Below are 13,700 nucleotides of genomic sequence, written 5' to 3' on the forward strand. Positions count from 1 at the left end.
ATTTTACCATATCATTAAAAAACATTAAATTGTGTAGCCTGTAAATTATACTGGCACATTAGCACTAGATCTATGTTCATAGTATATAAAACACTGTTCTTGACACTTAAGAAGGACCAATTTAAGGCTTAACATTAGAGGCCAACCAAATCAGAGAATTATACAAGTAATTCAGAAAACTCTAGATCCTCATCAGCTCCTAGCCTTCTTTAAGAGAGCTACTGTGCACACAGCAACATAGAAGATGGTAAAACGGGAGGGAAAGGGACTCGGGACGTTTTGTAGTGCCAAGAAAAGCTAGACTATTAAAGGTAATCTCATCATAAGTCAAAATTCTTATTTCTTGGGCACAGGGTTCCTCACGGAGGCATAATAATGCTATTGCTAAATGTAATGATAACAATAATAATAACGGTTCGCATGCATTGAGATTTAAGATGTTGCCAAAGCTGTTCTAATTCACACATTTTATATGTATTATTTCACTGAATCATCACATGTGCAAGTAAAAGTAGGAAGAGGTTAAGTAACCACTAGATTATACTACTATAATGGATGCCATCCTTTCATATAGATTATTTGTTTCCAAAGGTACTGAAATATCTGAGCAATTATCCCTGAAGCTCCCACCAAATGTGGTCAAAGAATCTGCCAGAGCCTCTTTCTCAGTTTTGGGTGAGTTATCTTGCATGTAGAAAACTTGTGACAAAAGAACTGCCAACCATACATTTTATCTATATATTTGTGTTCTAAATATCAACTTATTAATGTGTCAATTTATATAGAATCCTGGAAGGCTCACTTTTTCTAAATATAAATGTTCCCTTGTCCAAATGATAAAGTATCTGACTTTCAATATGAAAATCATCGGAGTTTACTAATGTTGGCTACATATGAACTTAAATAACTCTGACATTTAATCTCACATTCCCCAGGTGACATACTAGGTTCTGCTATGCAAAATACACAGAATCTCCTCCAGATGCCCTATGGCTGCGGAGAACAAAACATGGTCCTTTTTGCTCCTAACATCTATGTCTTGAACTATCTGAGTGAAACCCAACAGTTGACTTCAGAGATCAAGTCTAAGGCCATTGCCTATCTCGTCAGTGGTAAGTGAGACAAAGAAAAGTTTACCATGTTACTCTACTAATAATGGGCTTTTTTCCCCACTACGCTGGCATTTTATCACCAGTGAGCAAGCTAATGTAGTGATTTTTGTAGAAATGCAGTTTCCCACCATTTGATACAATGTTGCATTTTGACATATGGGTGATAGCCATAACACTATGACAGATCATACCCAGGAGCCATCAAACGTCAGGGGAGTATGGATACCATCAGCCTGCACCTGGAGATAGCCTGCCTTTCTATGATACTTTCATTCCAGGTTACCAGAGGCAGCTGAACTACAAACATCAAGATGGTTCTTATAGCGCCTTTGGGGATCAGTCTGGCAGAAATGAGGGCAACACTTGGTAAGAAAAGAAAATCATTCTGAGTTTCAACTATGAGTTCAAAGCATGTCCATACAGGGTAGGACAAAAAGTAGGTTTACAGTTGTTCATATGGAAAATAACACAATAATTAATAAATAATATAAGAATAAACTGTGTTTTGCATACTCACTACTATAAACCTCCTTTTGCCCCACTCTGTCTATTCACCTACTTAATTCTTACAATAATCCTGTGAAATGAAAACTATTAGCTTCATTTTACAGAGGAAATGATGTTCATTATGGATGAATAAATGTCTCTAGTATAAACAACTAATAAATGGCAAAACTGAGAACATTTGAAGTTGATTATTTTTATATCAACACACCAAGCCCCTCTTTCTTATGTTGCTAAGGAACCATTATAAACTTCTTATTTGCCCTCATAAATTGTTGAACAGTGCTGAGATGCTAGAAACAGGCTAGAAAAATGGCAGCCATTACTCACAGTGCATACTTTACCACCTTCTACTAGCTGATCCTCTCTATCTATTTATCTAGCTATCATCTATCTATTTATCCATCCATCTATTTTTCTATTTATCCATCTATTCATTTATCCACCTGTCCATCAATTCATCTATTCATCTGTCCATCTATCATCCATTCATCTAATTATCTATCTATCTATCTGAACTAAATATGACCATACAAGAAAACAAGAGGAAATCAACCTGAAAAGTAGTGGAGAGGCAGGATGATGTAGAGAAAAATATTTACTGAAACAGACCAGTAAAAGAAGACAGACCAATAGAATATTAGTTGCAGAAGACAAAGTAAGAAATCAATGGAAACAAATAAATACAGAAAGTCCAGGATATGAAAGCAAATATCTTAACCACCCCCAAGAAAACTAGGAGAAACCTAAATCTCTAAAGTGATGCTTTTGGAAGCAAGAATCCTTAGTAAGACATCTAACAACATGCCACAGGAAAAAAAAAATACAAAGAAGCTAACAGGTTAACAGAAAAAGTTTCCAAACTCTCAGCAATAGCTCTTTCATTCTCATGAGGGTGAATTGGGGGAGAGTGGGAGTCTATGTGTGCAAAACAGAGTTTTAAGGTGCTGTATGAGAATAAATGGTCTCAGAAGCCTGCTCTTCTTCATCCTTCAGGCTCACAGCCTTTGTACTGCAGACCTTTGCCCAGGCTAAAAGCTACATCTTCATTGATGAAGCACACATTACCCAAGCCCTCGTGTGGCTCTCCCAGAGGCAAAAGGAGAATGGCTGTTTCAGAAACTCTGGGTCACTGCTCAACAATGCCATTAAGGTGAAGTGCTGTGAGTACTTATGCTGAACCCCATGATACATCAATATTAACATTGTTCCAAACGTGATAGGAGAAAGAAGGCACAGGAAAATTGCAAAGATGAAGTCTTAGGTAATGTGAGAGGGCATCTAGGAAGGAGTTATAAACCTGAAAATTATAAAGAAGAAAGAAATGGTGCTTTGCATGAGGGTGTTACTTTGCTTGATAGAGAAGATACTGAAGACAAGTTGCATTAAAGACCAGAGAATATACTAAAATTTAGAAGTGCAATTAATCAAGTACAATTAATCAAAATTCCTCTCTCTCTCTCTCTCTCTCTCTCTCTCTCTCTCTCTCTCTCTCTCTCTCTCTCTCTCTCTCTCTCATTTACAGGGAGGAGTGGAAGACGAAGTGACCCTCTCTGTCTACATCACTATTGCTCTTCTGGAGAGTGGTCTTCCAGTCACTGTAAGACTCACCTCAGTCCCACTTCCTACTATGAAAATTACAGGCCTGATGTCTGGAACACCTCTGCACTAAAAGCCAAGTCTCAGCTTTCATTTTGCTCAATGATGAGGCATTTCTCAGCCAGATGAGTTCTTCAGTCAATTCCATTAAAGGGAATTTATACTTGCCCAATAATGCCCTTGGGCTATGTACCAAAACTAATCCTAAAAACACATGTTCCCTGGCCTTATTTTTTGAAAACTAAATATAAAGTTAAGAAATTTAAAATGTTTCTCGGCTTAAATATAGTGGATATTGGCTTTCTACTTGGCTGGCTGAAAACCATGAATGACATCTTGTCAAGCAATATCCAACTCAGAACTTGTTCTATCCTCTACTTATCCTAGTTTGACACCAGCACCTCTTTGTCTTCACAGAACTCTGTTGTTCAAATGGCCCTACTCTGCCTGGAGTCTGCCTGGAATACAGCAAAGGAGGGGCCCCGTGGAAGCCATATCTACACTAAGGCATTGTTGGCCTACGCTTTTGCCCTAGCAGGAAACCAAAATAGGAGGGGAGAAATACTGAACTCTCTGGATGAAGAAGCTGTGAAAGAAGGTGAGAGCATGCCCTAACCGGTTTGGCTCAGTGGATAGAGTGTCGGCCTGGGGACTGAAGGGTCCCAGGTTAGATTCTGGTTAAGGGCATGTACCTTGTTGTGGGCACATCCCCAGTGGGGAGTGTGCAGGAGGCAGCTGATTGATGTTTCTAACTCTCTATCCCTCTCCCTTCCTCTCTGTAAAAAATCAATAAAATATATATTTTTTAAAAAGAGTCCTAACCGGTTTGGCTCAGTGGATAGAGCATCAGCCTGCGGACTCAGGGGTCCTAGGTTCGATTCCGGTCAAGGGCATGTACCTTGGTTGCAGGCACATCCCCAGTGGGGAGTGTGCAGGAAGCAGCTGATCGATGTTTCTCTCTCATCGATGTTTCTAACTCTCTATCCCTCTCCCTTCCTCTCTATAAAAAATCAATAAAATATATTTAAAAAAAAAGAAGGTGAGAGCAAATGGTTAAAAAAAAATTTCCCCTTCCACTTACACAAATTCTATAAGGAGGAATATATTCCTGCTGAAAGCAACAAGCTTTTTAATTCTTTAGCCAAATTATCTGTTGTGAGGTCAAAACACCTTTTATAAAAATATATTCTCTGGGATTGCATATGTTATACCATACATAATGCTGCAAGTAACTGATGTAATTTTATCTCTACCTGCTGAAAGCAATATATTAAACAAATATATATTTTTATAGGATAAGTGCCTACATACTTGGCTGATAAATGGTACAAGAAAAAGCCATACTAAAGAAATTGCAATAACATTTTCAAAGTGTTTTTATCTCTTTTTGCCAGATTATTACAAAAGTCCTATGAGCTCAATAAGTAGGTTTTATTTTTTCCAATTACAGTTTATATTCAATATCATTTTATATTAGTTTAGGTGTGCTGCATAGTAGTTAAAGAATCACATACTTTACAAAGTGGTCCCCTTGATATTTCAAGCATTCTTCTGGTACCGTACATAGTTATTACAATATTGGCCATATTCCTTATGCTATCCTGTACTTCCCCAGGACAATTTTGTGACTAATTATTTGTAGCTCTTAATCCCTTCACTTTTTTCAGCAGCTCCCCCCACCACCACCAATAACAACTTCCCTCCCCTCTGGCAAACATCAGTCAGTTCTCTGTATCTATGAGTCTGTTTCAATTTTGTTTGTTCATTTATTTTGTTCTTTAGATTCCACATATAAGTAAAATCATACAATATTTGTCTTTCTCTAACCATTTTCACTTAGCATAATACTGTCTAGGTCTGTCCATGCTGCCACAAATGGTAAAATTGCATTCTTTTTTGTGGCTAAATAATATTCTATTATGTAGATATGTATACCACAGCTTTTATATCCTCTTGTTTATTGATGGGCATTGGGGTTGCTTCCATATCTTGGGTGTTGTAAATAACACTACAATGAACATAGGGGTGCATATATTGTTTTGAATTAGTGTTTTGGGTTTCTTTGGGTTCATACTCTCCATACTGTTTTTTAAAGTGGCTGCATCCATCTTCTCTCCCATCAAAAATGCATGACTGTTCCCTTTTCTCCACATCCTTGTCAACATTTCTTTACTGATTTATTGATGACAGCCATTCTAACAGGTGTGAGTTGATATCTCATTGTGGTTTTAATTTGCATCTCTTTGCTGCTTAGTGATGTTGACCATCTTTTCGTATGTTTATTGGCCATGTGTGTGTTCTCTTTGGAGGAATGTAATAGGCAGGCTTTATATCCAATTCATACTCCAATTCCCAGGAAATATCACAAATAGCAAGAAAACTCTGTCTTGTTTCTCTTTCAATTAAATATATATATATATATATATATATATATATATATATATATATATATATATATATATTTAAGAGATTAACAAGTGTGCACTATGCTTCTTCCTCCAACAACATTCTCGGTCTTAGGCCCAGAGGACTAAACTTGAGTTCAGCATGGAAATGACAGAGAGGACCTTACTTCATCTCTCTATTATTTTCAACTCCATATGATATGAATATTCACTTATTATCTACCAATAGATATAATTCTCTCTTTTTCTCACCCTTAAGACAACACTGTCCACTGGGAACGACCTCAAAAAACCAGGGCACCAGAAGGGTATTTTTACCAACCCCAGGCTCCCTCTGCTGAGGTGGAGATGACGTCCTATGTGCTCCTGGCATACCTCACTGCCCAGCCTGCCCCAAGCTTAGAGGACCTGACTTCTGCATTGCACATTGTGAAGTGGATCATAAAGCAACAGAATTCCTATGGGGGTTTCTCCTCCACCCAGGTTTGTGGTTCCCATATAGTCTTCTCCTCCAGGTTCACTTGAGAGTTGGCCAATTTGAAAACAGAACAGTTACAAAGAAAAGAGAAGGTGAATCATTAAACCTTGGAAGAATTATTTAGAAATATTTAGAAACAGTAGGAGAAAAAGGAAAAGGACCCAAGTCATTCCCCCAAACAATTTTCACTAAACCCTGCATTATCCCATCAATTTGGCTACTTAACCATAAGCACCATTCCTCTCTAAAGCTATATTATATCATTAGCATACATCGGTCAATAGCCACACTCTAGAATAGGGTTTCTGAATAGCAAAACTGTTGACATTTTGTTCCAGATAATTATTATTGTGAGGGGCTGTCCTGGCCATTGAAAGATGTCTAACAGCCTCCTGGTCTCTCCCCACTAGATGCCAGTAGCATTCTACTCACAGTTAAGACAAGACAAAATCAACCCTGGTTGAGAATCAGTGTTAATCCTGCAAGAAATTCTCTAAGATGAACCAGAACATTGTGTGATTAAAAGGAAAGTGACCACTTAGATCTCATTTTGATCTTCATAGAATGAATAAGAAGTTCTATTTAATCACTCCAAGGAACTCAGACTCTCCAGTCCTTTCTAACTGCCCTGAGACCTGTCTTCTTACACCCCCCCCCCCCTTAAAATTGATTGTTTTTAAGCTAAATCTCTTAAATTATTTTTTTCATACCACATTTTTGGAAATGTTTTATTGAGTGCAAAAATGATTGTATTAACCATCTGGATTTCCACTCTTACACATCTTTCAGTATTTTGGATGTACATAATGTAACTTTTGTTTTTTAGGGATATCTATAATAATTAAATCATAATATGCTAATTAGACCAAATAGCCTTCCAGACGTCCTTCCTTCTGGACATAGACGCAGAGGATGGGGGCCGAGGCAGAGGAGGCAGAGGTGGAAGAGGCCCCCGGCCGTGGCTGCGGCTGGGGGCAGGGAGCTGGGGCCAAGGCCCTTGCAAGAATTTTGTGCATCAGGCCTCTAGTTATATATGCAAAACTATATATATATATATAACTCATGGGCACAGACAATTGGATAGTGAAGGCCTGGGGCAGGGGGCGGGGGGCAGGGAGTTGAGGGCAGGGAGCAGGTGCGAACTAAAGGGGTCAATGGAGGGGATAGGGGACATATGTAATACTTTCAGCAATAAAGATTAAGAAATAAAAATAAAATTCAATAAGGCATTGACTTGGGGGGCGTGGAGAATATATAAAGGGGAAAAGAAACTTGGGAAAGTGCAAGTTGTCTTATACTACACTTTTTATTCTCAGCAAATTTCTGTCATTCTTCTATCTAAATTACTGTCTAGTAAATGACAGTCACTATTTTGACTTAACTTTTTAATTTTAAACCTATTCTTTGAAAGATATAAAAAAGAGAAGTATTGATGAGAAAGAGCAGGGCACAACTTCTGGGCATAGAAAATAGTCCCTTAGGACAATACCAACACAAGTGAAATGAAATTGTGAATCTAATTTGCATTAATAGTCTTTTATTTCATTTGGAGAAACTATAGCATGACTTTGATTATGCCTTAAAGGCAGAGAAAAAGAAAAAGCAATTAGCAGTTGTATACTTTAGGGGAGGAAAGCCATCACGCCCTTGCGGTAGCTAACACAGACTTTTGAGGAAAATCCCAGCCATCAAAAACTAACTCTTTGGGTGTGGTTTCTCCCCTCATCTCTTCCAGGACACAGTGATAGCTCTCCATGCCCTGTCTAAATATGGAGCGGCCACTTTCATCAGGACTCAGAAAACTGCACAAGTGACCATTCGTGATTCAAAAACCTTTTCCACAAAATTCCAAGTGGATAGCAACAACCTCCTGTTACTGCAGCAGGTCTCATTGCCAGAGCTGCCTGGGGAATACACCATAACAGTGACTGGGGAAAGATGTGTGTATCTTCAGGTGAGACTCTAGAATTATATTGGAAAAAATCAACTTGAAACTCTCCTCTGAAAAGGAAGCTCTGCTCTTTGCTTCCTGGACAAGTAAAGGGCAAATCTGGAGAAGTTAAATGATGAAAAAGTGAGGCTTCCCAGGAAAAGAAAGACTGATGGTGTCTTTGGTGTTCCACAGACATCCATGAAATATAATATCCTTCCAGAAAAGGAGGATTCCCCATTTGCCTTGGAGGTACAAACTCTGCCCCAAACTTGTGATGGACCCAAAGCCCATACCAGCTTCCAGATCTCAGTGAATGTCAGGTAAGACCTTCTGACTGAGTCAGCTAATCCTGAGTCTAAAAGCTACTTGGAACCATCAATCATTAATATATTTGGAAGCTATGCTAGTAGATAAATTTAATTTAAAATTAATATATATATATATATATACATATATATATATATATATATATACTAATGAAGTTAGTCTTCTATCATTATGAAATTATCTTTTTCTCTAGTAAATGTTTTGTCTTAAAGTTTTAATAATGCTTTAAAAGCATTTGAAAGCAAAGTCTAGCCTTAAATATGTTTAATAAAAACTGTAAATTTTTTAAATGTTCTAATTAATTCCTAGTAATCGTTTACACTAATTTTTATTTAACTCATTGCAAAATAATAAATTATTTTTTCAAATATTTTTACCTTAAGTTGAAGTAAATCTTTCTTACCTCTTCTGAATAATTATATACTACCTTATTTTTTCTAATCAAATGAATAAGTAATAAATGCTAATATTAAATACAAAGTATTTATTACACATAAAATATAGATGTTGCCCTATCATGAGCCATTAAAAACTTTGCAGGAGTCCTAAGAAAACATAGCCCAAATTATATTGCTTTGTATCTAATACTAATGACATTAATATTATAAAATAAATGATATTTCAGACAACCAACCCAATTTTTAAACATAAATTTAATTGAAGTATAAAGCATTTGAATTTATCTGTCCTTACATTTTGGAGCCGCTCTTTGGAGACATGCTACATTTAAATTAACTAAAAATATAAAAGTAAGATATATTAAATAACAAATGAGTAGTATAGGTAGAATGTCCAAAACCTGTAGATGTGTTACAAAAGCAGATTACCAAGCTCCACTCCCAAAGATTCTGTTTTGATCATGTGGGACTAAGCCTTGAATATCTACGATTTTAGTAAGCTATAAATCTGATGTATATTGATATCATACATGTCCAGGAAACACAGAGTTCTGTAGGTCATAATCTTAGGGGAAACTTCATGAAGATGGACAGGTTTTTGGTGGGTCTTGAAAGAGGAACTTTGGCTTTCTTTCACATAATAAATTCTAACTCCTTTTTTTCTCTGACACTACAGTTACAGAGGGAGCCGCCCTGTCTCCAATATGGTGATTGTTGATGTGAAAATGGTATCTGGTTTTATTCCCTTGAAACCAACAGTAAAAATGGTAGGTGTGTTTTAAGCCTAGGTAGATCCCATACAAAAGGATGTTATGTATCTTCAAATGAGACCATACCAATATCAAAGCTCTATCCATATCATCCTGCCTCAAAAACTGTTTTTCCCCAAACCCATGAAATTAAATTCAGTAACTATTTATTTGGCTCTAAGCTAAGAGACCTGTGTGATACCAGAGAACTGCAAGGGGATATCTTATCCTTAGGCCACTCATGGTCCAGTTAGGAACTGAAAGCACATGGGCATGAAACAATAAAATGACAAGCAAGAAAAACAGACTATGATTAAATACCAAATTGACTAATATGCACACCCAAAATTTGGCAATGATAAAACTAATGTGAGCTTGAATTGGCAAAGATGCCAGAGAGTCTAACATGTTACTTGAATGTTGAAGGATAATGAAAATCCTGACCTGAAAATAGCTGGCTTCCTTCTCTTGATAGAATTCCAAGTGATTTTTTTCAACCAAGACATGACAACGTTGAAGCCTGTTTGCATATGTGATTCCTTCCACTCACCCAACTTTTGTATAGCTAATGTACCTTGATGTTTAATCATGAAGATGAGTCATAGGCATTCTAGCCCTCATGTTATTTAAAGAATAAACATTTGTCCCTTTCTACAATCTGCTCTAGGTCTCAGTGTTGTCATATCTATTGTCTAACTTTTTGAGTTCTCTAATTTTCTTCAGCTTGAAAGATCTAACCATGTGAGCAGGACAGAAGTGAGCAATAACCATGTCATCATTTATGTGGAACAGGTGAGAACTCTGGCATTTGAGCTGAGACTATATACATCGGTTGACTTTCTAAGTGGGTCTTGTCAATAGAAGATAAGTAATGTAAGGAAAGCAATAATTAGTAACACCCGTCCAGAAAGTTAATCTAGCTAAAGAGAATAAAAGGAAAATCTCCTTTTAAATCCATAGAATGTCTGCTCTCTTTTTAATTATGTTACAATTGGAATATGAATATTTCTATGATTTCCAGTAGAAAATCAACAGAATAAATGTCTAACATGTGTGTTATTTTAAAGACCCACCAAAAAGAATAAATACACCACTGTGGTTGATTAATAATACTGTTAATATTCTGTTAAATATATCACTATATATAATAAAATGTAGATCTCATGAGTATCTTCAAAGCCAATAGCAAATCAAAGGGAATGTTTTATCTAACCACACAAAAATAGTTTTGTATTATAACTACAGGTGTACAAGTCTCTGCATCTTAAAACACATTCACATAGACTCGGTTAATTTCTTACAGAGGACTACAAGAGCATATGGGTTGTCTCTGTTGTTTAGGAGAATATCTTGGGGATTTTGTTCATTGTAAAGAGTTCCCAAAGTTGTCTTCTAAACCCATCTTGGCATACACAAATGTTTGCTTATCTAGAAGATCCAGGTGAAGAAGAGTCAGAGAACAATAAAGAATATGTTTTACTCAAAGAAGAGAGAAGAGGATTTCTAACCTCTTTATTACTCCCACTTTTCCTTTTAGGTGACAGCTCAGACACTAAGCTTTTCTTTCACGGTTCTGCAAGACATCCCAGTAAGAGACCTAAAGCCAGCGATTGTTAAAGTCTATGATTACTATGAGACACGTAAGTGAGAGAAAACTGAGACAATTAAATAGTCTCAATGTAAAACCAAGAAATAGATGACAATAACCCTGGTTTTAGACCATTCAGTCAATATTATATCTATTTGTCCCTTTCCTCCAAGCTATATACTGTAGAAACCACCTACAAACAAATTTATCAATTAATATTTATTGAGTCAGAAACTTAAGAATTTACAAAGAAAGATATTTGGTGACTGCTCTCAAATAGTTTAGAGACATAAAGAACATAGTACACATGGAAAGATAATGTAACCAGAAAAGACAGTTAAATGATAAATGATAAATGAGTGTTACCAAGCTAAGGGATAAGAAATTGGGGAAGTGAAAATAGCACCGAAGACTAGTGCTTAATATGGACAAACAGGAAAAAAAAGACAGAGGAAGAAAGATCTGAGTTGGATCCCAATGGATAAGTACACCTTCTAAAGTAAATAGTAGAGCCCTAGGCGGTTAGCTCAGTGGGTAGAGCACTGGCCTGTGGACTGAAGGGTCCCAGGTTTGGTTCCCTCCAAGGGCACATACCTTGATTGCAGGTTGCTCCCCTTCAGGGTGCATTCAGGAGGCAACCAGTTGTTGATGTGTTTCTCTCACATCTATATTTCTCTCTGCCTTTCCCTTTCTCTTCCACTTTCTCTAAAAAATAATAACAAAAGCATTTTAGGCTAGAGCAATAATCTTAGAAAAGGGATTCAGGAAGCAAGCTGGATAAAGTGAGTATACGCAGAGTTCATGGAAGAAAGAGCTACAAGAAAAAAAGAGAGCAACAATGGTCATCTTCCTAAGAATTTAAAATTTGAATACTGTCTAAACAGTCTTCAATCCCCCTCCTCCACTCCCAATGGCGGGGGGAGGGGGAGTAAAGGGGTAATAAATATGTTAGCTATCCTGTTCAACTCTGGCCTATTTGAATAGAGTTTTAACAATCCTGATATGATATACTTTTCACCAAAAGTAAAGTAAATAGATTCAATATGGCCTCTTGTTCATAGATGTTTTTTGTTTCTCCTTTCACCTAATATTTCTTAGATGAGTCCGCTATTGCTGAGTACACTGCCCCCTGCAGCATAGGTAAGAAATCACATGCCATGATCAACATCATACTCCATTGACTTTGCTCCCTAAATGTTCTTCTAAATTTAAAATTCTTTACAAGTCTTTTCCTAGATCTGAGACAATTTATATGGCACATTCTCACACAAAGAGAAAACTGGAGAATGGTACTTACCCTGTAGGTGGGCTCTCCAGTTTAAGATATTCATTCCATTATAAGAAAAGTCAATAAGTTTTATTTATGTTTGTTTGTGGGGTAGCCAGCAATAATAGACAACATTTCACATCACAGCTAATTTGTTTCCTTCATTTCAAGGGCCAACTATTATGATTCTCCTGCCTAATCTAACCCAACACATTTTTATAAATGAAGTTTTATTGGAACAGATCCACACTCATATCTATTTTCTATGGCTGCTATTATGAGTTAAGTAGTTATGACGTAAACCATATGGCCTGCAAAGCCAAAATATTTAGCATCTAGCATTTCACAGAGAAAGTTTGCCAACCCCAGCTTTAGCTCACACTCACTGCTCAGATTCAACTGAGGGAATATTTCTGAAGAAACCCTACAACTCTTTTATGTTTCTTTTCTCACCATAGATGCAGAGCAAGACAATGTTTGAGGACCACATTTAGACTACATCCTTTGCTGGATTCCCTGTCCTGTACTTGAATTTAGAAAGAATTGGGTTGTTTATCTCTGTAAAACAGACATCAAAAAGGCTTGTTGAATAAATATATACTTCTAATCAAGCTATTCGTTCCATCATTTATAAATCAAACATGTTTACATAATGAGTTATATTGTCTTAAATAATGTGAACAGTACAGATGTGAAATATAACTGCTTATATTACCACTGTGAATTTAATATATAAAATCAATTAGACAATAACTGAAAATAATTTATGTTCTGAGAAATCTTAGGGGGAAAAAAATCACTCACTGAGCTAGGAAGCTGGGGAGAAAAGTATTGATGAGTAGGAAGGGATAAATATTTCTTGAGAGGAAACAAGGAATATTTGTCTTTGTCACTAAGCTAAGACAACAAAACTGGACTTCACAAGAGACTAAAATAATTAAAGTTAGAATGTGTTGGAGATAGGCAGCACTGTGCAGAGGTTCAAGTCTAGACACTGGAGCCAGACTGTCTAGATTCAAATCCTGATTCCATCCTTGCCTCACCAGCTGAATGACTAGGGCAATTACTTAGACTTTCTCCTTCAGCTTTTTCACAAAGAAATAGGGATAATAACAGATTTTACCTTGAAGTATCATTGATGATAAACTATTCTAATGAAAGGAGAGAAAGAGAATAGCTGAATCAAGCAATGGCTCCTAAACCTTCAGCTCAGATAAGGTGTATGTCATGTCCATTTATAATTCTACTAGAGGCCCAGTGCACAAAAATTTGTGCACTGGTGGGTTGGGGTTCCTCAGCCCGGCCTGTGCCCTCTTGCAGACTGGGAACCCTCGGGGGAT

The 13,700-nt window shown here is 36.8% G+C and overlaps 1 protein-coding gene across 1 annotated transcript in view; it reads left to right on the forward strand.

Moving 5' to 3' along the window:
• LOC308513989 (pregnancy zone protein-like) overlaps positions 1-12,969 on the forward strand; it is a gene marked incomplete at its 5' end in the record, with an annotated part of 48,806 nt that extends 35,837 nt beyond the window's left edge. Inside the window, 14 exons of the mRNA XM_081084026.1 lie at positions 592-675; positions 936-1,112; positions 1,391-1,478; positions 2,613-2,769; positions 3,142-3,216; positions 3,633-3,813; positions 5,880-6,103; positions 7,834-8,052; positions 8,224-8,351; positions 9,433-9,523; positions 10,229-10,297; positions 11,043-11,145; positions 12,192-12,233; positions 12,819-12,969. Coding sequence (XP_080940152.1) covers positions 592-675; positions 936-1,112; positions 1,391-1,478; positions 2,613-2,769; positions 3,142-3,216; positions 3,633-3,813; positions 5,880-6,103; positions 7,834-8,052; positions 8,224-8,351; positions 9,433-9,523; positions 10,229-10,297; positions 11,043-11,145; positions 12,192-12,233; positions 12,819-12,841 — 1,661 coding nt within the window. The 3' untranslated portion in view covers positions 12,842-12,969. The remainder of the gene's footprint in view (positions 1-591; positions 676-935; positions 1,113-1,390; positions 1,479-2,612; positions 2,770-3,141; positions 3,217-3,632; positions 3,814-5,879; positions 6,104-7,833; positions 8,053-8,223; positions 8,352-9,432; positions 9,524-10,228; positions 10,298-11,042; positions 11,146-12,191; positions 12,234-12,818) is intronic.
• Between the last annotated feature and the right edge of the window lie 731 nt (positions 12,970-13,700).

The sequence above is a fragment of the Myotis nattereri genome (assembly GCF_964212035.1).
Source record: "Myotis nattereri genome assembly, chromosome: 2".
NCBI classification, from domain to species: domain Eukaryota; kingdom Metazoa; phylum Chordata; class Mammalia; order Chiroptera; family Vespertilionidae; genus Myotis; species Myotis nattereri.